Source organism: Balaenoptera ricei, chromosome 16, assembly GCF_028023285.1.
Source record: "Balaenoptera ricei isolate mBalRic1 chromosome 16, mBalRic1.hap2, whole genome shotgun sequence".
In the NCBI taxonomy this organism is placed as follows: domain Eukaryota; kingdom Metazoa; phylum Chordata; class Mammalia; order Artiodactyla; family Balaenopteridae; genus Balaenoptera; species Balaenoptera ricei.
Genome location: NC_082654.1, coordinates 65,480,362 through 65,505,763, shown reverse-complemented (window position 1 = coordinate 65,505,763; position 25,402 = coordinate 65,480,362). Strand labels below are relative to the sequence as shown.

General features: G+C 36.1%; 1 protein-coding gene across 7 annotated transcripts in view; it reads left to right on the top strand.

Moving 5' to 3' along the window:
- TET1 (tet methylcytosine dioxygenase 1) overlaps positions 1-25,402 on the top strand; it is a 144,740-nt gene that overhangs the window by 112,818 nt on the left and 6,520 nt on the right. For 6 of the 7 annotated variants that reach the window (XM_059900045.1, XM_059900048.1, XM_059900044.1 and 3 more), the window contains 6 exons: positions 12,770-12,981; positions 17,633-17,783; positions 18,128-18,214; positions 21,665-21,754; positions 23,076-23,213; positions 24,911-25,259. In XM_059900045.1, the coding sequence (XP_059756028.1) occupies positions 12,770-12,981; positions 17,633-17,783; positions 18,128-18,214; positions 21,665-21,754; positions 23,076-23,213; positions 24,911-25,259 (1,027 nt within the window). The remainder of the gene's footprint in view (positions 1-12,769; positions 12,982-17,632; positions 17,784-18,127; positions 18,215-21,664; positions 21,755-23,075; positions 23,214-24,910; positions 25,260-25,402) is intronic. The other variant, XM_059900049.1, reaches the window with a different exon arrangement.

Sequence of the window (25,402 nt, the reverse complement as noted above, 5' to 3'; positions counted from 1 at the left end):
CTTAAATAAGACAGTTATTGAATATTTTCAATTGGAATTGATATCGTGAAATAGTATTGCTCTGGTATACATTATTAGCTCTTTCCCTCAGGAAAGAGGGAGACATGGGCCATTTTAAGTATTAGAACTAATAGTCTGCTAAAGTTGTCCAACCCAAATTTGAGCTCTTGAGGTTAAATAAAAAATAGAGTGAAATGGTTAGGTTTCTCTATAGTCTACATTGTTTTTAGGACTTTATTATTTTGAATGACACTAGCACAATCAAGTCTTATATGGAGGGACTTCCCTGGTGGTGCAGTGGTTTAAGAATTCGCCTGCCAAGGCAGGGGACACGGGTCCGATCTCTGGTCTGGGAAGATCCCACATGCCGTGGAGCAACTAAGCCCGTGCGCCACAACTACTGAGCCTGCACTCTAGAGCTTGTGAGCCACAACTACTGAGCCCGTGTGCCACAACTACTGAAGCCCGTGCACCTAGAGCCCATGCTCCGCAACAAGAGAAGCCACAATGAGAAGCCTGCGTGCAGCAATGAAGACACAACGCAGCCAAAAATAAATAAATTTATTTAAAAAAAAAAAAAAGCTGTGCTCTCCATTTAAAAAAGAAAAAAGCGTCTTATATGGATACTTAATGCAGGAATGAAGAAAAAGGAGAGAGAGGAAATGAAGGTCAATCATTTTAAACTAAGGAATCTAATAAACCTTCAACTGGTAGATTGTATTGCTCCAAACTTACTTTTCATCTTGCATAGTTTACATTTTTCATCTTGCATAGTTTACATTTGTCCTGTATTTGATATTAAACATTAACGTAAATCAAGCATCTTGTGATTTTATGTACATTTTCTCATCTGTGTGTGCAGACTTATGTGTAGAAATAGTGGTTGAATTCTATCCTACTTTTTTAAAATTAATTAATTAATTAATTTTTGGCTGCATTGGGTCTTCGTTGCTGTGCATGGGCTTTTCTCTAGTTGCGGTGAGTGGGGGTTACTCTTTTTTTTTTTTTTATAAATTTATTTATTTATTTATTTATTTTTGGCTGTGTTGGGTCTTCGTTTCTGTGCGAGGGCTTTCTCCAGTTGCGGCGAGCGGGGGCCACTCTTCATCGTGGTGCGCGGGCCTCTCACTATTGCGGCCTCTCTTGTTGCGGAGCACAGGCTCCAGACGCGCAGGCTCAGTAGTTGTGGCTCACGGGCCTAGTTGCTCCGTGGCATGTGGGATCCTCCCGGACCGGGGCACGAACCCGTGTCCCCTGCATTGGCAGGCGGATTCTCAACCACTGCGCCACCAGGGAAGCCCGGGGTTACTCTTTGTTGTGGTGTGTGGGCTTCTCATTGCGGTGGCTTCTCTTGTTGCGGAGCATGGGCTCTAGGCGCGCAGGCTTCAGTAGTTGTGGCGCACGGGCTTAGTTGCTCCGCGGCATGTGGGAACTTCCTGGACCAGGGATCGAATCTGTGTTGCCTGCATTGGCAGGCGGATTCTTAACCGCTGTGCCACCAGGGAAGTCCCTCTATCTTATTTTTATCATGCTGCCCTTGCCTCCTTTTCTTGAAGGGAGGTGTTAGGGTTAGGTCACACACAGAAAGCCTAACAACAAATTATAACTGGGTAGCACAGCTTTCTAAGCCAGTTTCACAATGTTTTGCCTTTGTTCTTAACACTTTTAATCTTGGAAATGTTTCTTTGCCAGGTGGTCATTAACACTCCTTAATTGTTAGCCTTTGACAGACATTTGTGACTCTTCTCTGCCGTCACTTTGGATCTGGTCAGGGAGTGGTTACCTTGTTATGCAGTAGATCTTGGTGGAAAGGGTGATGTAGTTTCTTGGATACAGTAGGCTCTATTAACTCCCTATACTACCCACCCCCATCCCCCCCACCCCGCCCCAACTGAGCCTTTGAGATGATGACTGGAGTTGGGAGAAGAATTCAAACAGCAAGCTTCCCCAGATGGTTCAAGTGCTGAGTAATTCACACCAGGCCCCCAGTTCACGGGTTCCCCTATGTAAGATTGTTTATTAGTCAATAGAGCAGGTGTGGCAATGAGTATGTACAAGTGAATGTTTTATTGCCTGTTTAGGTGTGATGTGACCAGAGTTTTTGGGGTGAGGTGTAAACCAAGCTGAAGTAGCTAAAAGTTTTAAAACCATCTAACCTGGATTTATACATTTATATAATCTTCAAAGACTTCCCTTTTTTTATTCCTTTGTTCCAAGTTTCTGCCTAGTATCTGCCTTGGTTGTCTTCACCCTATACCATGGTACTGCTTATTTCTGTGCCCAAATCAGGCACCTCTTTGTGTATTACCATGTCAACATAATAAAGGGGTAGTTGGTGTCCTGGGCTACTTGTTTGCTGTCTGCAAAATCTTGCTAATGTGAAAAAAAACATTTTATACTTCAATGATCAAAATTAGGCAAAAGCTGAGAGGTTGATGCTATCAGTTGATGTTAAACTGACTTACATTTTTCACTGTCCTTGCTTTTCTTTTGTTATAAAACATTTTTCTTCACTTAATCCTACTGTCCACTAATGTACCATTAGAACTACTTTTATGTTAGCTTGCTTGCTTATAGAGTTCTTTTTTTTTTTTGGCTGCATGTGGGCTTTCTCTAGTTGTGGTGAGTGGGCTTCTCATTGCGGTGGCTTCTCTTGTTGTGGAGCACGGGCTCTAGGCGCACGGGCTTCAGTAGTTGTGGCTCTCAGGCTCTAGAGCGCAGGCTTAGTAGTTGTGGCGCATGGGCTTAGTTGCTCCGCGGCATGTGGGATCTTCCTGGATCAGGGCTTGAACTTGTGTCCCCTGCATTGGCAGGCAGATTCTTAACCTCTGCGCCACCAGGGAAGTCCCATAGAGTTCATTTTTTAAGGAAACTTTTTATTGAACTGTAATATACACAAAGAAAGTACACAAGTCACAAGTGTGTAGCACATTGAAGTTTTACAAAGTCAAACCATCCAGATCAAGAAATAAATTATATCACCACCACCCCAGAACACCCTGCATGCGCCTAATCATCACCACCACCACCCCCAAAGGTTGAAGTTCATTAGCTATGATATATAGGCGGATTTAAATGGATGATTTTGGTTTTATGGGGTGGGGTGGCCACCATCATTTTGTTTTGAAAATTTAACCCTAATTTTCTCTCACATGGGTTATGGATAAGCTCAAAAGTGATCTCTCTTTGGTAATATACCCGACACTTGACATAAACGTTGCTCCTAGCTGTGATTCTAGCCGAGTCCTTCTGTGGAGCCCAGATTTTTATTGGAGCTGATGTAGGACCCTAGTCACTGCTGCATCTTTAGAGCTAAGATTGTATTACAACGATTATTTTATTTGTTCTTTTTTTTAAGTAACATAGTTCTGTAATGTTTATACAATTATTAAATTTAAATTTTAAACTAAAATTAAATTCAGTGTTAATTTGAAGTATCCAATCAGAAAATTAAAGTTCCATATGAAATTAAAATTAAATTTTAAAAGTCTATTATTTTCAAAATTTAAAACACATCTTAGTTTTACCCTCTGAGATGATAATTAGCAATTTTGGGTATACCCAAACTAAGAGCTAGGGTGTTAAAAATTGCAATTAAAAATTATGGACAAATGCTGAAGCATGTTAAGCAGAAGAGTGACAGTCAGTAAAACTTCTGGTAAAAACTTTTTATTCTACAACTTCCTAAATTTGAAGAAAGTTTGATTAAATGAACATAGGATTGTTTTCGAGCACAGGCTACTCAAGAGTTTTTGATTCTCTTTGCATACTGAAATAGAATATATAGCTCAATTCTTCATGGGTTGTTTGAATGCAGTATTAGAAATTATAAAAAAGCCTTCAAAGAAATTGCTTAATGTAAAAAAAGGCTGAAAAAGGATGGATTCTTCCCAAATTCTTAATTTATAACTTAGTAAAGAATAAATATTTTTCTTGTTGTTAAAAACGTTTTTACTATAAAAAAATTAATCTACTGGTGAAATTTATTTTGTCATTGTTTACCTAGTAAGTAAAAAGTCAATATCTCGGGACTTCCCTGGTGGCGCAGTGGTTAAGAATCCGCCTGCCAATGCAGGGGACATGGGTTCGAGCCCTGGTCCAGGAAGATCCCACATGCCATGGAGCAACTAAGCCTGTGTACTGCAACTGCTGAGCCCACACGCCACGAGTCCGTGCTCCACAACAAAAGAAGCCACGACAACGAGAGGCCCACACACCGCGACAGAGTAGCCCCTGCTCACTGCAACTAGAGAAAGCCCACAAGCAGCAACGAAAACCCAACGCAGCCAAAAAAAAAAAAAAAAAATTCCCCTTCATTTTCCACGTGTCCTTTTTTTTCCCCCTTAAATATTTATATATTTATCTGCTTGCACCCAGTCTTAGTTGTGGCAGGCGGGCTCCTTAGTGCAGCATGCATGTGGAATCTAGTTCCCTGACCAGGGATCGAACCCCGGTACCCTGCATTGGGAGCTCGGAGTCTTAACCACCACACCACCAGGGAAGTTCCATGTATGTGTCCATTTTTGTTGACATTGTTCATTGGCCCATTAGGTTAGACCATTGCTGGGCTGCTACTGCATTTTTTGCTATAGTTTTGTAGAAAAGTTTTAAATTTAGAAGGACATTTCCCTCTCAGTTGTTTAAAAAATCTTTTTCATGACTTAATGTTCATTTAATCTTTCATATGAATTTTAGAAACAAGCTAAATATATCTTAGAATGGGGAGTAGATTAGTGGCTAGAATTAAAATCTTTTAATGTCTAACCTTCCAGCTAGGAACAGCTTAATTAAGATTTATTTACATGCATTTCCCTTAAGATAATCCTTACAGCTATGCTTAATTTGAGCTGTAAACCAGACTTCTATTTGGTTATTGCTGGTATATATTAAAGTTGTTGAGTCCTCAACAGTTATAAGGAGCCACCTGTTTTACTCTCTTTAAAAATCCAGTAGAGTTTTCTTTGATTCTCTTGAATTTTCTAGAAAGAATTTTCTGTAAAAAAAAAATTGTCTTCCAATTATAATACCACTTGTTTCTTTTTATTTTTTTTATCACATTGTCTATTTGATCTAAATTCTCACCTTTAATCCTAGTTTTCAGAAGTAATAGTTTGATTAGCCTTTGTATGTTCAAATATCTGCAAGTACCAGCAAATGTAGTAGTAATTCTGATCCAACAAACAAAATGCTGTGTTTCCAAAATAACAATTACAAAGTCTATATACCAGTAAGGGAAATTAGTGATTACAGTGGAAGATAATTAAATGTCAGTGTACCATTCATTGACATTATGAATATTTTTTTGTTTTGTGCAAAGCAAGAATGTATATATCTAATGTTCTCTGGATTTTGGAGGCAGGGGAATTAAAAAGCTACTTTACTTTTTCTGTTACCTATATAAATATACTATGGCTAGAAGCTGAGTTTGCCTGCTATAGTGGAAACTGCTCTTGGTCTTTGAGACCCTTCTTTCTATGCCCTAAGAATATAAAAATATTGTTACAGTGTAGGAGGGTTCCTTTTTTCTACACCGTCTCCATCATTTATTATTTGTAGACTTTTTAATGATGGCCATTCTGACTGGTGTGTAGTGGTACCTCATTGTAGTCTTGATTTGCATTTCTTTAATAATTTGCAAGGTTGAGCATCTTTTCATGTGCCTGTTGGCCATCTGTGTTCTATTTTGGAGAAATGTCTTTAGCTCTTCTGCCCATTTTGTGATTGGCGTGTTTGGGTTTTTTTGTTGTTGTTATTGAGCTGTATGAGCTGTTTGTACATTTTGGAGATTAATCCCTTGTCGGTCACATCGTTTGCAAATACCTTCCATTCCGTATATTGTCTTTTCATCTTATTTATGGTTTCCTTTGCTGTGCAAAAGCTTATAAGTTTGATTAGGCTCTTTAGAAACTTACTGTTCATTATCAGCTACTTTTCAAAATTGAGAGCATAAGGTCTTCATTTCCTTCTCCAAATTAGTTTGCACCAGTATTTTTTCCTTGATAGTTGCTTTTGATGTTAATTTCTCTAGAAATTATAGGAGGATTTGATTAGACACAGCTTTAATAGCTACCCAGAACTCTTTTGCTCAAATAATTTTGATGATAATTTAGAGAAAATAGAAAATGCAGGATTTAAACTCAGGAGAGAAATAATGATAACAATACAATGGATTTTAAATACTAATTTTAATCAGAAAAGTTGTATTTAATACATTAATTAATGAGAATGGCTTTTTCTGTGGAAATCCTACTTCAGTTTTCTCTGTGATACAAAGTATTGAAATGTAGTGGTCACAGGGATAAATACTAAGTATGGGAATAAATTCTCAGAGCATACCAATCTCCAATCACTGGTCATTTTGATTTCAGCTGCTGTTTACTTTCTCAGCATCATCTCTAAATGTATGAGTGTCCTATCTTAAGTTAACAGTAAAATATGTTAGAGTAGCCAGAACAATCTTGAGAAAGAAGAGCAAAGTTGGAAGGCTCACACTTCCATATGGCCAGGCAATTCCACTCCTAGGTATATACCCAAGAGAAATGAAAATGTGTCTATATAAAAACTTGTTACATGAATGTTGATAGCAGCATCAATCATAATAGCAAAAGGTGAAACAATCCAAATGGCAACCAATGAATGGATAAACATAAAGTTGAATATCCATGCAATGGAATATTATTTGGCAATAAAAAGGAATGAGGTACTGATAAATACTATAAACATGAATGAGCATTATGCTAAGTAAAAGAAGCCAGAAACAAAAGGTCACATGTTAGAGGATTCCATTTATATGAAATGTCCCAAATAAGCAAAACTTACAGAAATACAAAGTAGAGTAATGGTGGCCAAGAAAAGAGAGAAATTTGGCATGAGTGCTAATAGGGTTCTTTTCAGAGAATGAAAATGTTCTAAAATTATATATTGATGGTAATGGTTGGCCAACTCTGAATGTACTAATAACCATTGAATTGCATACTTTAAAAGGATGAATTTCGTGATATTTAAATTACGTTTCAATAAAGTGATATCAAAAGACAAGTGGACGGTGGGACTTTCCTGGTGGCGCAGTGGTTAAGACTCTGCACTCCCAATGCTGGGGGCCTGGGTTTGATCCCTGGTCGGGAACTAGATCCCACATGCGAGCCGAAACTAAGGAGCCCACCTGCCACAACTAAGAAGCTGGTGGGCCGCAACTAAGGAGCCTGCCTGCCACTAAGACCTGATGCAACCAAATAAATAAATACATATTAAAAAAAAAAAAAAAAGACAAGTGGATGGTATTTACAAAAGCCATTTATTTAAAACATTCTTCATTCCAACATTATTCAATTTGGGTTATGATTTTAGCACAAGTCCTAAAAGAATGTGTGATGTTTCACAGATATAACAATTGCATAGCATGTAATATAAGAATATTAAAAAGTGACAGGACAGTAGTCATGATCATTACATTACTCAGATGTTTGGGTGCATCATTTACCATCTAAAGTGAGTGTCAGGCTTCCCTGGTGGCACAGTGGTTAAGAATCCGCCTGCCAATGCAGGGCCCTGGTCCAGGAAGATCCCACGTGCCGCAGAGCAACTAAGCCCGTTCATGCGCTCTAGAGCCCGTGAGCCACAACTACGGAGCCCGTGTGCCTAGAGCCCGTGCTCCGAAACAAAGAGAAGCCACTGCAATGAGAAGCCCACGCACCGCAACGAAGAGTAGCCCCAACTCGCCGCAAGTAGAGAAAGTAAGCGCTCAGCAATGAAGACCCAACGCAGCCAAAAATAAAATAAAATAAATAAATTTATAAAGTGAGTCTGTCATGAGGCCCCAGCTTCAATAGCTTGCCAATCAATACTTTGTTCCAGTTACAAAAAAATGTGGTTATCTCCAAAAGTTTTAAAATTTAGACTATTCATATCACTTAAAATCTGTTTCTGAAATGAGAGTTTCCGTCTTATTAATAGTATCACTTGTTTTTGAAATTTTCATAAAATGCAACCACATTGGGTTTTGTGGGTTTTAACCATTCGTTCAACAAATATTTGATGAGAGCCTCCCATGAGCTGAGTTCTGTGCTCAGGAGCCAAGTATGCAGTAATAAAGCAAAGAGACAAAATAGTGGGTAATATTTATTAGATCCGAGGTCTGTGCTACTATAGAAAGGTTAATAAAATTGCTACAATGTCCTGAGCCAGTAAATGACTAAGCAGTTTCTGTTTTTTGTTTTAAATTTAGGTTAAGATACACTTTTAATTTTAGTGTGATATACATGCAGAAGACTTCAGAAATCCCTAAGGTCACAGAATTTTTCTGAAGTGTACACACTGGTGTAACCAGCAATCAATATTACTTGCCCCTCAGAAGTACTCTTGCCCCCTCCCAGTCACTAGCTACTCCCTAAAGAGTAACCACTCTCCTGCCTTCTAACATTATTGATTAATCTTGCCTGATTTGAACTTTATGAAAATGCAGTCTTGTAATATGTATTCTTCTGCATATGTCTTCTGTCGTCTTCCTCACGGCATTATAATTGTGAGATTAAGCCATGTTGCTTGTAACTGTAGATCATTCTCATCTCATTGAGCCATTCTTCTGGTGATTAACATTTGGGTTTTTACCAGTTTTGGGTTGTCATCAATAGTGGTGTTATCTTTAGGAAATATAAGGATACATTTCTGTTTGTTATATACCTAGAAGTGGAATTGCTGAGGGGGCGGAATATGCATATGTGCAGCTTTGGTTGATACTATCACATAGTTTTCCAAAGTGGTTATCATTTTTTTTACATTCTCATATGAGTAATGTACCAGTGTTCCAGTTGCTCTACATTCTTATCAACACTTGACATTTCCTATCTTTTTCATTTTAGACAATCTCCTGGGTCTGTAGTGCTTTTTTTAAAAAAAAATATATATTTATTTATTTATTTATTTATGGCTGTGTTGGGTCTTCGTTTCTGTGCGAGGGCTTTCTCTAGTTGTGGCAAGCGGGGGCCACTCTTCATCGCGGTGCGCGGGTCTCTCACTATCGTGGCCTCTCTTGTTGCGGAGCAAAGGCTCCAGACGCGCAGGCTCAGCAATTGTGGCTCACGGGCCCAGCCGCTCCGCGGCATGTGGGATCTTCCCAGACCAGGGCTCGAACCCGTGTCCCCTGCATTGGCAGGCAGATTCTCAACCACTGCGCCACCAGGGAAGCCTTGTAGTGCTTTTTTAAAGAAGACTTTCCTCTCTTTTTTTGTGTGGTAAAATAACACATAATGTAAAATTTACCATCTTAACCATTTTTAAGTGTACAGTTCAGTAGTATTATGTATATTCACATTGTTGTGAAACAGATCTCCAGAACATTTTCATGTTGCAAATCTGAAACCCTATACTCCTTAAACAGCTCCCTATTTTTCTATGACCCTAGCCCCTAACACCATTCTACTTTATGTTTCTATGAATTTGAATATGATTTGTAAGTAAAATCATGAATGTTTGTCTTTTCATGACGGGCTTATTTCACTTTGAATTATGTCCTCAAGGTTCATCCATTTGCCACATGACAGGATTTCCTTACTTTTTAAGTCTGAATAATATTCCTTTGTGTGATTCAATGAACATGGGTTTGCAAATATTTGTTTCAGACCTTACTTTCAGTTCTTTTGGATATACATTCAGAAGTGGGATTGCTTGGTCATATGGTAGTTCTATTTTTAATTTTTTGAGGAACTTCATACTGTTTTCCATGGCAGTTACACCATTTTATAACCCCACCCACATATGTAGTCCTTTTAAGTTTTTTTACTTTGCTAGATGACTAATAATGTTGAGCATATTTTCATATGCTCAACATCTGTTTGGATATTGTCTTGTGTTGAGCTTATTTAATTTTTTCAGCCAGTTTTCTACTTTGCTTTTATTACTTTATATATTTTGGGTAAGAATAATTTGTCGATTATATATATTGCAGCTATGTCTCCCACTGTATTGATTGCCTTTATACTTAATCTTTTGTTAGTTAATGCTTTTGATAAACAGAAGTTCTTAATTTTAATATATTCCCGTTTCTTAACTTTTTCCTTTAGGATTATTAAATTTGGTAATCTATTTTAAAATATTATACATATTCCAGGTCTTGAAGGTGTTTTCTTCTAAAAACTTAATGATTATCTTTCATAGTTAGATCTACAACATAACTTGTCACTCGTGTGAAGTAGGCATCAAGATTCTTTTCTTTTTCCCATGTGGATGTCTATCCAGTACCATTTATTGAAAGACTGCTTTTTTGCATTTCACTGCAGTGTCAACTTCGTTATACGTCAGGTGACCATATTTATATGGATCTCCTGCACTCTGTTTTGTTCCATTGATCTCCTTATCTGTCATTGCACTGATACTAGAGTATCTTAATTACTATAACTTTACAGTAGATCTTGATACCTGGTAAATCACTTTCTCTGTCTTTGTTCCTTGTCACTTCTTGGTCCTTTGCATTTCCATATAAACTTTGCAACAAGTTTGTCAATTCCACCCCCAAACAAAACTAATTCTCGTAGGGTTTTTATATATATATATATATATATATATATATATATATATATATATATATATATACACACACATATACACACATGAATTTATTTATTTATTTATTTTTGGCTGTGTTGGGTCTTCGTTGCTGCGTGGGCTTTCTCTAGTTGCGGTGAGCGGGGGCTACTCTTCGATATGGTGCCCAGGCGTCTCATTGTGGTGGCTTCTCTTGTTGCGGAGCACAGGCTCTAGACGCATGGGCTCAGTAGCTGTGGCACACGGGCTTAGTTGCTCTGTGGCACGTGGGATCTTCCTGGACCAGGGATCGATGCCGTATCCACTGCATTGGCAGGTGGTTTCTTAACCACTGCGCCACCAGGGAAGTCCCTCTGGAAGGGTTTTGATTGGAATTGTATCAAATCTAGAAACCAATTTCGGGGAAATTGATGTCATTATAATAATTACTCTTTCATGAAAATGGTATCTCTCTTCATTTATTTAGGTCTTCTTTAATTTCTTTCAATAATATTTTTATAGTTTTCAAAGGTCTTATACAGGTTTAATACTTGTCTTACTCCTTTTAGACTGCTATGAGAAAATATCAGACTGGGTGGCTTATAAACAACAGAAATTTATATCTCACAGTTCTGGGGTTTGGAACTTGAAGATCAGGGTGCCAGCATGATTGGTGGTCCCTCCTCTCTTTGTGTCTTCATGTGGTAAAAGGGGCTGCATAGCTCTGTGGGGTCTCTTTTATAAGAACACTAATCCCACTCATGAGAGCTTCCCCCTCATGACCTAATCACCTCCCCAAGGCTCCACCTATTAATACCATTGTTGGGATTTGGGATTTATTTTATGAATTGGGGGTGGACATAAATACCCATACCATAGCAATACTTAAGCAGCTTATTAAACCTATATCTGAATTTAAAGACTCATTATGTTTAATTTTCCATTATTCACTGAAGGAAATATGGAAGATCTGGCAAAGGCACAGATACAATGAATACATAGCATTTTAGCATTTCCCACACAAAGACTGGATCACTATAACTTTGTTGGTTTGACAACATGAAGATTTATCTGGTGTAATTTTGTTTGATACAATATATCATTTTGCGTTTGAGCTTATTTGAAAGCAAATGTATTCTTATTTGGCTGTTAAAGGACATATAAATATAGAAAAAAATTTTAATATACGTAATTGTGTTTAGGGGGAAGGTCCTAAAGCCAACTCTACTCAAGGGATGCCTTGGTAGCAATGATTGTTAACCATCTGGAGTGACAGAAGAAAGTGATATTGGGTAACTAACATCTTAAGAAGTTTCATCTCAAGTTTTTGTAATATTATAGCAACAAAAATGGAATATTAATTATGCTATTGGGTGCTCCATTCTCGTCACAGGGGTGGGCAGTTTCATCATTTACTGATTATGTACTGATTAATGTGATCAGTCTCACTGTAAATTTGTGATATATGGAGGGACTTTTAAACATAGTTGGATGGTTTTACATGATGTCAATATTTTAATGTAATTAAAAAAATAAACACTAGGATAAACACTAGGACCACTGGGCAGTATTTTAAATACTCAGGAATCCTTTTTTAGCAACTCATGGTTATGATGCAGTGTCAGATAAAAGGATAAATATTCAAAATGAATTGTTATAATTTGCATTCTCCATGTCAGGTAGACCACCTTAATCTTATGATAAGATAGGTATGATAAATCCCTGTGATAGCATGGAAAAAAATCACAGGAATTGCAGGAGTATTGCTTTATGTATTAGTTATTCTATATGGCAAAACCATGTGCCCAAGGAAAACATCAATAACTTTCCTCAGATGCTAAATACAGTGCTCAGAGTTTATTTTTAATGCTGGGAGTACTAGGTTATTTCTATCTAGCTAGATTTGTCCTGTTGTGGCAATTATGGAAGAGCAGATGAGTTAATTAGGCTCTTTTCCATGGGATCCTCTGTTGTCTGTTTTGCAATACTGTATCAACAGTGAGATAAAATACAGACTGTTTCCACAGATTTCTGCCTGTTGTTTGTTAGTCAAGTAACCTTGGATACCCTGCGATGAGTTGTATGGGGGCAGCTAGTCTAACACCTGAAGGTCCTATAGGCTTCAACCCTTTAAGAAATAGTAATTTTTAAAAAATTAGAATGTAATGATGCAGAGCTTTAAAAACAATATCCACTGCATTCGACATTAGGTTTCTTGTTTTCCATAAATGTATGCATTCTGCTTTGGCAGGTTTTAAGAAGAAGCAGCGATGAAGAGAAAGTTCTTTGTCTCGTTCGACAGCGTGCAGGCCACCACTGTCCAACCGCTGTAATGGTGGTGCTCATCATGGTATGGGACGGCATCCCTCTTCCAATGGCTGACAAATTGTACTCGCAGCTTACGGAAAGTCTAAAGTCATACAATGGTCATCCCACAGACCGAAGATGCACTCTCAATGAAAAGTAATCAAATCTGTTTTGTACTGTTTTGCCATTCAGTCTATTATATCATGTTAAATTAACTACCAACTACATATGTTATATGGGAGAACAGAATTTTAGGTATTGTTCAGCTAAAGAGTGAACATATCTTTAAAGAGAGACTTGGTTTCATAGTGGGTTAAGACCATTTTAGAATATTCTCCTTTAGAATATTCTTTTCTTGCTTCTCTCTTTGGTACCTGATCCTTCTCACCCCTGGAGTCTGGAGGAGAGAGGTTTTTCTATAAAGGCACAGCTCCTCCATAAGGAATTGTACAATTTTGCATTTCCTATAGCACTATAAGAGAATATCTGTTTTTCTACAGTTTTCCAATGTTGTCAAACTTGAGTTTTTGCCCATCTAATAGGGGATAAATGTCATCAGTTTACGTTGATTTGAATTTTTCATATTATGAATAAGAGTATTTTTTCATATGGTTAAGAGCATTTGCCATTTGTTTGTTTTTTATTTTTTAAATTTTGTTGAAGCATAATTGATTTACAATGTTGTGTTTAATTTCTGCTGTACAGCAAAGTGACTCAGTATATATATATGTATATATATACATATTCTTTTCCATTTATGGTTTACCACAGGATATTGAATATAGTTCCCTGTGCTATGCAGGAGGACCTTGTTGTTTATCTATCCTATATTATAACAGTTTGCGTCTGCGAATCCCAAACTCCCAGTTCTTCCCTCCCCCACCCCTTGGCAACCACAAGTCTGTTCTCTATATTTGTGAGACTGTTTTTGTTTTGTAGGTTTATTCATTTGTGTCGTATTTTAGATTCCATATGTAAGTGATATCATATGGTATTTGCCTTTTTCTTTCTGTCTTACTTCACTTAGTATGATAATCTCTAGTTGTATCCATGTTGCTACAAATGGCATTATTTTGTCCTTTTTTACGGTGAGCCATCTGTTAATTATTCTACCCCCTATTTCAAAAGGAGTATTCATTTTTTTCTCTCCCTTTGTGATTTAATTTCTAAATGCTTTTGCCACTTTGATATTTGTCTTTTTACTTCTGCTATGTCACCTTTTGCACAAGTTTTCTTTTTAATGTAATTTACTGTATCTATCTTTCCCCTTATTGTGTCTGAATTTTGAGTGGTATTTGAGAACATTTTTCTCTCACATGAGTTATAGAATAATTCACCCATGTTTTCTTTTATTGTTGAAATTGGAAATTTTTAAAATGTAAATCTCTGATGCATTTCAAATTTATGCTGGACAGAAGTGGGAAGAGGAGATCCATTTCTATTCTTTTTTCCATTTATCCCAATACTACTTACTAAAGAGTACTTCTTTTCCTCTTGATCTGAAATACTACCTTATACAAAAACTGTATATAATGGAGCCCTCTCTTTTATATGAATTCTGTATCACTGTCTGGTCTTTTCACGTACTAGTACCACATTTTTTAAGTTATAGAGGCATTATAATATATTTTAATATTTGGTAAGGCTAGCTCACTATTCTTGCTCTTTTTCAAGGCTTTCTTTGTTATTTTATGTTTGTGCTTCCAAATGAACTTTATAATCAATTTGTCTAGTTTTAAGATAAATCTAATGATATTTTTAATGGGATTGCATTAAATTAACTTAGAATAAACTGACATTGTTATGATATTGAATCTTCCAGTCCTATAATATGATTTATCTTTCCATTTGGTAAAGTTTACTTTTGTGTTCTTCAAGAGTGTTTTGTGTAGTTTTCCTCATAAAGTTCTTTCTTTTTTAAAAGAAATGTCATTATACAAATTATAAACAAAATATATATCATTCACTCTCTAACCTCCACACAAGATTATTTGTGTATCTTCCAGAACATTCCTTTATGTTTAAAATCATTTCATTATATTTTTGTTAATCTTCCTAATCCCAAGTATGTATACGTCATTTAATTTTTGAATTTTTGAATTTTATTTTGTTTTTTATACAGCAGTTTCTTATTACTTACCTATTTTATACATATTAGTTGTATACATCATTTTTAATGTCTCTATTTTGTTATGTGGATTCACAATAATAATAATACCTCTTGTATAGAGAAACAGTTCTAAATGATATACATATAAACTTATTTTTCCCAAGAATTCATAAATAGTTTTATTCTACTTCACTCAATGTAGATCCAGGCTATCGCTTTTTAAAAATTTTATATTTACAGAAATGATGCAAGAATATTTCAGTGAACTCTTATATACCCCTTACCTAGATTCCACAAATGTTAATGGTTTGTTACATTTACACTTATACACATGGTCACACATAAACACAAGCTTACATGTTATTATCATTATTGATTTTCTATACTTTCTTTCAGAATAATTTGTGAACTAGTTGCAAACTTTGTGACTTTTCCCCCTAAATAATACTTCAGAGGGTGTTTTCTAAGAATGAGGACATTCTCTTAACACCAGTACAATTATCAAAACCAGGAAGTTTCACTTAGATAAAATACTATTCTCTAATTCAACTATCATCTATTCTCCAGTAATACTTCATACTAATCTTCCCCTACCCATGATTTGATGGATTGAGTTGTTTTGTCTTTTGGGTCTTTTAATCCTTTTATCTCAGTCTTTTTTTGTGTTTCATGGCATTTCCTTTTTGAAAAGGACAGGCTAATTTTATAGACTGTTGCTCAATTTTGGATTGTAGGATTGTTTCTTCCTGATTTAATTCAATTCAGGAATTATTGGCAGGCCATAATATTAGGAGCTATTTTAAGTCTATTTGTCTCATCATTGGTGATGTTGACTGTTTAATAGAAACTTTTAGGTCTCACAGTTAAGAGTTAAACTACATTTTTCTACTTGTTTGGCAACTTCTTTGAAATTCTGCCATTTCAAATTTACCTTCTTTGATCCTATTTATATCCTATTTTTCTTCCTTTTCAAGTTATTGTAATCTTTTTCCCCTTTAAAAGCATATATTCCATCTTAGTGGAGGTTAGAATATTTGAACTATTCCTCCTTCCTTTTTTTCCTTCACAGTGTCTTAAATGATCCTTTTTATATTCAAATATATCAGACATTTTCCTGACTTTCACAACTAAAAATGCTTAGTTTTTTTTTTTTAAGATTTTATTTATTTAATTTATTTTTGGCTGTGTCGGGTATTAGTTGCAGCACACGGGATCTTCTTTGAGGCGTGCGGGATCTGTCGTTGTGCCACGCGGGCTCTTCCTTGTGGTTCTCAGGCTTCTCTCTAGTTGTGGCATGCGGGTCTTCTCTTCTGTAGTTGTGGCGCACAGGTTCCAGAGCACGTGGGCTCTGTAGTTTGCGGCACGCCGGCTCCAGTTAAGGTGTGTGAGCTCAGTAGTTGTGGCACTCAGGCTTAGCTGCCCCGCAGCATGTGGGATCTTAGTTTCCTGACCAGGGATCAAACCCACATCCCCTGCATTGTAAGGCGGATTCTTTACCACTGGACCACCAGGGGGAGTCCAAAAATACTTACAGTTTTGATCTCTAAATTTCTATATTCTTTTTACTCACTGTTTTTTAAAAATGTGTTTTTTTTAATTGTATTTTTTTATTTAAGTAATTTTATTTATTTATTTATTTATTTTTGTCTGCACTCGGTCCTCGTTGCTCCGTGCGGGCTTTCTCTAGTTGTGGCGAGCAGGGGCTGCTCTTCGTTGCAGTGCACGGGCTTCTCATTGCGGTGGCTTCTCTTGTTGTGGAGCACGGGCTCTAGGCTCGCAGACTTCAGTAGTTGTGGCATGTGGGCTCAGTAGTTGTGGCTCGTGGGCTCTAGAGCGCAGGCTCAGTAGTTGTGGCACACGGGCTTAGTTGCTCCACGGCATGTGGGATCTTCCTGGACCAGGGATTGAACCCGTGTCCCCTGCATTGGCAGGCAGATTCTTAACCACTGCGCCACCAGGGAAGTCCCTGTTTGTATTGTTAAGTCATATAAGTACTAATTCCATACTATTAGAAGTTTCAAGCATTATGCAAATAGGAACCACAAGGATGTACATTCCTTCTTTGGTTTCACATCTTTGTATGTATGTTCTTATCATTGTCATCCTTAGTATAGAGTCGTTTTGGGGTTTCAGAAATGCCCCCAAGGTTATAAAATTGCTCAGTCACTGAACAAAACGAGCTTCCTCCTCAATTTTTTCTCATGACATTTATAAAGGCTTTCTTTAAAATTGACAAAGTGATTTCACAGACAACACATATTATCCTTAATCAGTCCTCACAGGAGTATATCAATGTCATTTTACAAAGCAAGGATGAAGTCCAAAGAGATAATGAGATGCTTTAATTTTCACTTCTGACAGGAAACCAATCTAGGATTAAAATCCCGGCCCTTTATTTCCCTTCCTTGGACATCTCCAAATCAAACAAGTTACGGATATATCAGATCTGTATAGTTTGTTGCCTTTTATTTGGATTTACAATCTTGAACAAACATTTCAATTGAAGATTTAGTTATATTCAAGTACAGTTAGCCTTGTGTTGTTAACATAGCACTACTTTAAATAAGTAATAAAATAGATGTGTTAAAATCATTTCATTATCCATCTATACTTCTATAGTTATATGAACCTGAAATGTTCTATTTGAGGTATTGTCCTACTTTATCAGTTCATTCCCTTGCAATTACCATCTTACAGTCGTACCTGTACATGTCAAGGAATTGATCCAGAGACTTGCGGAGCTTCCTTCTCTTTTGGCTGTTCTTGGAGTATGTATTTCAATGGCTGCAAATTTGGTAGAAGCCCAAGTCCTAGAAGATTTAGAATTGATCCAAGTTCTCCCTTACACGTAAGTGTCCTTTTTACTTATGAATTGCACAATGAATATATAAGTACATTCCTTTAAAAAAATTTTTTAATTGTAAAAAAATTAAATATTAACAAGTAGTGACAAAATAGTAACTATATGTATATATATATATGAAAATAGTTTAAAATTATAAATAATTTAGGTAAAGTCTTTAACTATCAACCCAAATTCCAATTGTCCCTGGCTCCCTCCTTCTTCTCCCCTAACCCCAAAGAGAATCACTGTTTAAAAAAAATCTAGAATTTTATACCCAGCCAAAGTAGGAAGAATAAATAAAGCTATTTGCCAACATTTCAAAGACTCAGTAAGTTTACTACCCACAGCACTACTATGAAAGAATTACTAAAGGACGTAATCCAGAAAGAAGATATATGAAACCGGAACCAATCTGTCCGGAACACGAGGCCATGGTGAGCAAAGAAATTAGTCAACCTTACTGTTAAGTTTAAATAAGTTGAGTACTTACATTTTTTAATTGAAATAACAATAAGTATAATTCAATACTCTTATCAAATCAGGGGTGGGTAGGTAGTGGGAGGGGGTGGGGCACCTATATAAACTAAGTGTGGTAATGTTTTGTGCTTGTTTGGAGTTGGGAGGATTTAGATACTGATTAACTCCAAGATCAGTGTTTTTCAAACTTTGTGCTGTGACCACGAGTAAAAAACATTTTATATTACAAACAACTATACAGACATATATATATTCAAGTAAATAAATAGAACTATCACAAAACAATACTTCACCTTATTATATGTAACAAAGATAATATTTAGATATTAAAAAGCTAATATATCCTATATAGTTATTGCTGAGGATCACTATGATTCAGTAAAATATTTTTTATGAAATTTCATTTCTCTTTTAAATGCTAGTTTTGACCTACTAAACTGATTTCATGGCCCACTAAAGAGTCATGACCCACAGCTTGGAAAACACTGCTCTAGATATTGTCAGAAAAACATATTTGAAAAGTGTATGTTTAAAAATTTTTTAGATGAATACGAATAGAATTTATAACATTTGAACTAGTGGTGGAAAAAAAATCCATTCATCAGTCAGCAAAGTTAGTTTAAAAAATCATTAGGATACAGGATAAATAGGAATTGATAAAACAGCAGGAATTAATCTAATTGTATCTATAATACAAGGAATATAATATACAAGGAAAGCTCAGAATAAATAAATAATCCCTTTAAAGAGGCAATCAAAATTATTTGGTTTTTCTAGAGTTCCCATTTACTGTAATAAACGAAGGAAATGACTCTAGACAGAGAACTATCTTTTGCAGATAAAGTACCTTAGAAGAAATCTAACAAGAAGTTTATCAGAACTTTAGGGAGAAAACTATAAAAATTACTAAAAGGACATATAAAATACCTGATAATGAGAAGGTACCATGTTCAAAGGTCAGAACACTTGATAATGAGATGTGAATTCTCCCTTAAAATTAACCAGTTTTTTTTTTCCAAATAAGTATCTGATAAAGCTGTTAGTATACAAATATATTATTTATATTGACATGACTGTTAAATTTTTATTCTATAACAAATAACTCTGTTATATAATGAATGTAAGATCAGTTTTTGCTTATGGTTATTATTAACAATGAGTAACGTTTATGTAGTGTTTATAATACAGGAAGAAGCATTCCTCTTTCCAGGAACTGACAAATGGCCAGTGAAGCACAGCAGGCAAGGGAAAGTGAGGTGCATAAAGCGACCTTGTAAACCATGTCAAGAATTTTGGAAGATCATTGAAGAATTTTAAGGCGGAGAGTGATATAGTTAAACTTTTCTTTTTAAAAAGGGATCTTTCTGGCTGCTCTGTGGATTGGAGTTGGCCAAAAGTTGGTATAGCAAGATGGGCTAGCTATGAGAACAGTCCAGGGAAGGAATAGTAGTGACTTAGAATATGGCTGTGACAGAAGAAATGATAAGCAGTGGTTGTTCTGGAAAGATTTTTTTTAATTAGGTACTATTCCTTGACATAGGATATGCTGAAACAGGACCAGGTTTATAGAAGGCAGATTATTAATTCAGTTTGGATGCATTGGCTTGGAGATTCCTAAGAGAAATCCAAGTGAGGCTGTCAGGTCATTAATAAGAACCTGAAGCTCAAGGGGTGGTCTGTGGGCCAGGTGGTAATTGTAGGCATTGATATGGAGAAGATGGTCCTAGAGATGAAGTACAGCGTGAGAAGGGCAGAGGGATGTAGGTGTGAGCCCCATTAGGTAAAGATCTGATAAGAAATCTCTATCCGACGTACTCATTCATTCTAATGAAACCATTAGAAAGTCAGGATTTTTACAATATGAATAAAGAACCTACATTCAAAAATGATACTAATAATCATCTATTTAAGTTTTATTTAATTAGCTTCTATTTGCCTACTTCATTTCATTTCCACATAATAAATGAGATATTCCATAAGATGACAAATTGCCCAGTCTGACTTGTGACACTGAATGATTCTTAATATTCTATTAGCAGTAAAACACAATTACCCCACCCAATATTCCAAGTGTTATAAAATATAATAGTCTTTTTAATAGGCATTTAAATAATAATTCCTAAGTTTTCCTCAAATTTATAATTAATGTGTGAGTATAGCTAGGAAGTATTTTTAAAGTAGGGGTCTGACCTCTCTGACTATATTTATTAAGCTACATTGAGTAACAAATACATAATTAGGCAGATGAATGGAACAGAGCAATCTAGATATAGACCCTATATACATGAATATCCTTTTCAATGAAAGCACCAACATAAATGAGTAGGAAACCAAAAGGTTTATCACTGATGCTTTGCAGTTGCCAAGACTGAGGCTTGTTAAAAAGCACTCAAGAATTAACTTCCTATGTCTACATTGGCTTTGGTTTTTATAATAGTCTGCTTCATACCAGAGGTGAACTGGTCCACACGAAGGCTTCCTTCCTGAGTTCTAGGCATCCATCAGATCTCAAATGAGGCAGAAGCCTTCAAACCTTCTTAAGTCCTTCATTCATCCTTGCTGTCAGTTCTCCATCACTTGTCTTCCTTAGATGTGACTGATCATTTATCAAGTCTCTGACTTGATTTAGGATATAATCATCTCTGAAAAACTACCGCAATGGTTTTCCAACTATTGTTGCCAAAGGCTCCTTTCTCTCCTTCGAACCTCATGCTGTCATCAGTGACATTTTTAATATTCTTGTCATGACGGTTTTCCTTTGAAAAAATCTTACATGTTTCTACTGTCATTAGAATCTAGAATCTTGAAATGGTGTTAAGGCTTCTCCACAGTTCTATCAAATCTTCCTCAATTTATAGCCATTCCTGTGTAGAAAAGAAAACACTGGTTTTAGACAGCCCATTGCCTACTTATTACGTTTGAAGCTCTTAACACAGGATCTGATACACAGTATGTGCCTTATGTGTGTTGCTCTCCCATCTCTGTTATAGAAACTTGTTTCACTGTCAGAATTCTTCCAAGTCTCCACTTGTTAGCAGGAAAATTGTCTTGATTTACTTCAAGTGCCCTGTACTATTGAATAGATATGAAATATGGTTCTTGTTTTTAACAACATGAGCAGTTTTGCAACTTACCTCTAACACCAGTTAGATTTCTCATTAGCTGATAACATAGACTTTTAATTTCAAAAGACTAAATTCAAGCATAACAATGACTAATAGTTTAGATTTTACGAAAACAATCCATATCATTTTCTATGGTAGCTCTTTTATCTGGGTAAGTATGAACCGTGCATCAACCACACATCAGCAATGATGTATAATTCATTTTCATACGTTATATAATAAACTCATCACTCTTCTTAATGTTATTATGAAACAACTTTTATGGACTGTCTCTTCCTTTAGGAAAAAAACCTTGAAGATAATTTACAGAGTTTGGCTACAGAATTAGCTCCAATTTATAAGCAGTATGCTCCAGTTGCTTACCAAAACCAGGTATGTTTTGGTTCCTTATACAGTACTCTTAAACATGGTTGAAATTTATATCTAAACAATGTCATTGTTAATAGAAAATTTTTTCAAATCTGAACTTAATGTAGATCTTTTATTAGACAGCTTAAAAAATTGTCTAGTGTTTTTTAAAAAGTCTATTATGGCAATTGAATTAAATCTCCAGAGTGACAAAGTTATGATTGTTTCTAGGAATAAAACTTATAAAAGCAGAAATGCATCATCAAGAAAGTAATTGGGAAGTGGTGGAGATGGGGAGATGTTGGTCAAGGGGTACAAACTCCCACCTATAAGATAAATACGACCTGGGGATCTGGTGCACAGCTTGGTGGCTATAATTAACAATACTGTATTATATACTTAAATGTTTTAAAGACATCCTAAATGTTACTTCTACACACCAAATAATCGTAATTATGTGAACGGATTGCAATGTTCACTAACCTTATTGTGGTAATCATTTTGTAATACATACATGTATCTAATCATCACATTGTACACCTTAATCTTACATATGTTGTATGTCAGGAATACCTCAATAAAACTGAGTTGGCGGAACACATTGTTTTAAAAAAGAAAATGAAAAGACAACCACAGATTGGGAGAAAATAATTGCAAATTATATATCAGAGAAAGGAGAAAATAAGTGTGTAAAATACCTAATTTTAAACATAATCAGGGAATTCCCTGGCAGTCCAGTGGTTAGGACTCTGCACTTTCACTGCCGAGGGCCTTGGTTCAATCCCTGGTTGGTGAGCTAAGATCCTGCAAGCAGAGTGGCGCAACCAAAAACAAAAACAGAAACATAACCAGAAGTCCATATTTTAAAAATATTTAATAAAAATTAAAATATTTATTTGTATTATCATGAATAACAAGCTCTCTGTTAAATTCCAACCTTTCATTTAAAAAAGTTATTAACTTACTTTCTGTACTGGTTCATGAATATATATGTACATCTACTTTTTATAGACATTGAAAACTGGATAAATGATCAAAGCACTGTATTTTTCTTTCTTCCTAATGAAATATTTCAGGCTACTGTTCTTGTTTATCCACCACCAGCAGGTATTAATGCCCTCACCTTGCCTTCAGTAATTATCATTTTAATCCATGTAGTCTCAAATTCTTTACCCTGAATATTACTAAACTAGACAATCACTAAAATAATATACTGTAGTGTCAGATATCTCTGAAATTATAAAGTGTAATTAACTCATAAACTTTGTCAGAAAGTGAGTTTTACTCTTTGTTGAAGGTGATTCTTTCTATCTCTTAAAACCGTGGGTCATACTTTATTTTTCAGGTGGCGCTTGAACACGTTGCTCAAGAATGTCGGCTTGGCAAGAAAGAAGGTCGTCCTTTCTCTGGGGTCACTGCTTGCCTAGACTTCTGTGCCCACCCCCACAGGGATATTCACAACATGAATAATGGGAGCACGGTGGTATGTACCTGGGTGGCTTTTGATTCTAAAGGCTCCATCACTGTACGCTCAAGCTGAGGTCCTTAAGGATGATTATTGTGACAAATCCTATTTTATGTCTGTTCCACATAGTATATATCGATAGTGCTCCCAAAAAGTTACAGAACCAGCCTGAAATACTTTGTTGAAAGTCTTGAATTATACATTTAATTGTGGTAGGTTTGTTGGGTTGTAGAACTACATGATTATTCGAAGCAACCATTCTGTGCTATCAAACTGGTAGGTAGGAAGTTAAGCAACTTAATGTTTCTTGCCATCTGTACTTCAGGTTTTTTGTGAGGGAACTGTGCCAAATTTACCATCCTTTTTATTAATATTGGTTCTTAGTACTAGTTTGTAGAAATATTTAGAAGAAATATTTGCACGTATATGTGCATACTATGTTTATAGCCATGAAAAGAATCACATGCCCATAGCAAGAAGTCAATCAAGATAGTCTTAAATTAAGGAGAAGACCTCAGGAAAAATCATGCAATAGTCCTTTTATAAGGGAAATGAGTTTGCTTCAAGTAGTTATCTTCTTACCTAGTAAAACAGATTAACAGAGAGTGATTGCCTCTATTTCTGCACTACACCATTTTGGCCTCTTAGAAGACATAGCTATGATTATTACATTTTGATTGGAAGTGTACAGTCTGATCCATCAAAAGGCAGCCTTGCTTCCTTATTTGCTCAGTGAGGTCTATCAGTAACAGATTAAGGAGCCAAAACAACTTTTTGCCTATCACACCTTTTCACTGATGTTGACTATGGTCTCTGAGACCAATGTTATTTCCAAATGCTGATTTTATAAATCCATCCAGATGAATCTTAGCCGAAGAGTGATTCAACATCATGCTTGGCTAGTACATTTTATATGAGTTGCTTCATTAGAGAATATTAGTGATCAGGTTAGATTAGGTTCAAAGTTAAACTAAATTTTAGTTCCTCTTCTCACGTTTTTGTTTTTTGTTTTTAATTATTTATTTATTTTTGGCTGTGTTGGGTCTTTGTTGCTGCGCGAGGGCTACTCTTCGTTGCGGTGTGCGGGCTTCTCATTGCGGTGGCTTCTCTTGTTGTGGAGCATGGGCTCTAGGCGCGCAGGCTTCAGTAGTTGTGGCACACAGGATCGGTAGTTGTGGCACACGGGCTTAGTTGCTCCGCGGCACGTGGGACCTTCCCGGACCAGGGCTCGGACCCGTGTCCCCTGCATTGGCAGGTGGATACTTAACCACTGTGCCACCAGGGAAGTCCACATTATTTAAATATTAAGAAATAGTGTGATTTATAAGCTAAAGTAATATCTTTTTATTAGTTAATATTTAATATGAAGGTAGTGAACAATTTAGTGACTGTTCCTTAACTTAGGCAATGAAATACGATGGAATGTAACAAAGAAGGCAATCTAAAATATTATAAAATGCATAAACATGTATAATATGTACTTACAAAATCAACTCAACATTATACTGGTCTGCTTACAAACAGTTGATAAGTTATGCAAATTGAAAAGCATTGAGTGGCTTGATATATAAAATATTTTTCAAAAATGAATGAATATACTAGCAGTAACCAACTGAAAACAGTTCCCTTTCACAATGGCAACAATAAGAAGGTAGGAATAACTATTATGAATGTGCAGGATCTCTAGTTCCCATTTCATGTTTTCTTCCTATCAGGTCTGCACTTTAACACGAGAAGATAACCGCTCATTTGGTGTTATTCCTCAAGATGAGCAGCTGCATGTACTTCCTCTTTATAAACTTTCAGACACAGATGAGTTTGGCTCAAGGGACGGAATGGAAGCCAAGATCAAATCTGGGGCCATCATGGTCCTTGCACCCCACCGCAGAAAAAGAACACGATTTACTCAGCCAGTTCCTCGTTCTGGGAAGAAGAGAGCAGCAATGATGACAGAGGTTCTCGCACATAAGATAAGGGCTGTGGAAAAGAAATTTATTCCTCGAATCAAGCGGAAGAATAATTCAATGACAAACAACAGTAAGGCTTCATCGCTGCCACTTTTAGGTAAGGCTTATTGAGCCTGCTAATTTTCTGTGCACAACTTTCACTGGCAGTTCGGTTTGCACTTGTCTTTGCATCTTATTTTTCTTTTTTATCTTTGCTACTCTCTTAGGAGAGAGGCATTATGAAAAGAAAAACTTTAGATC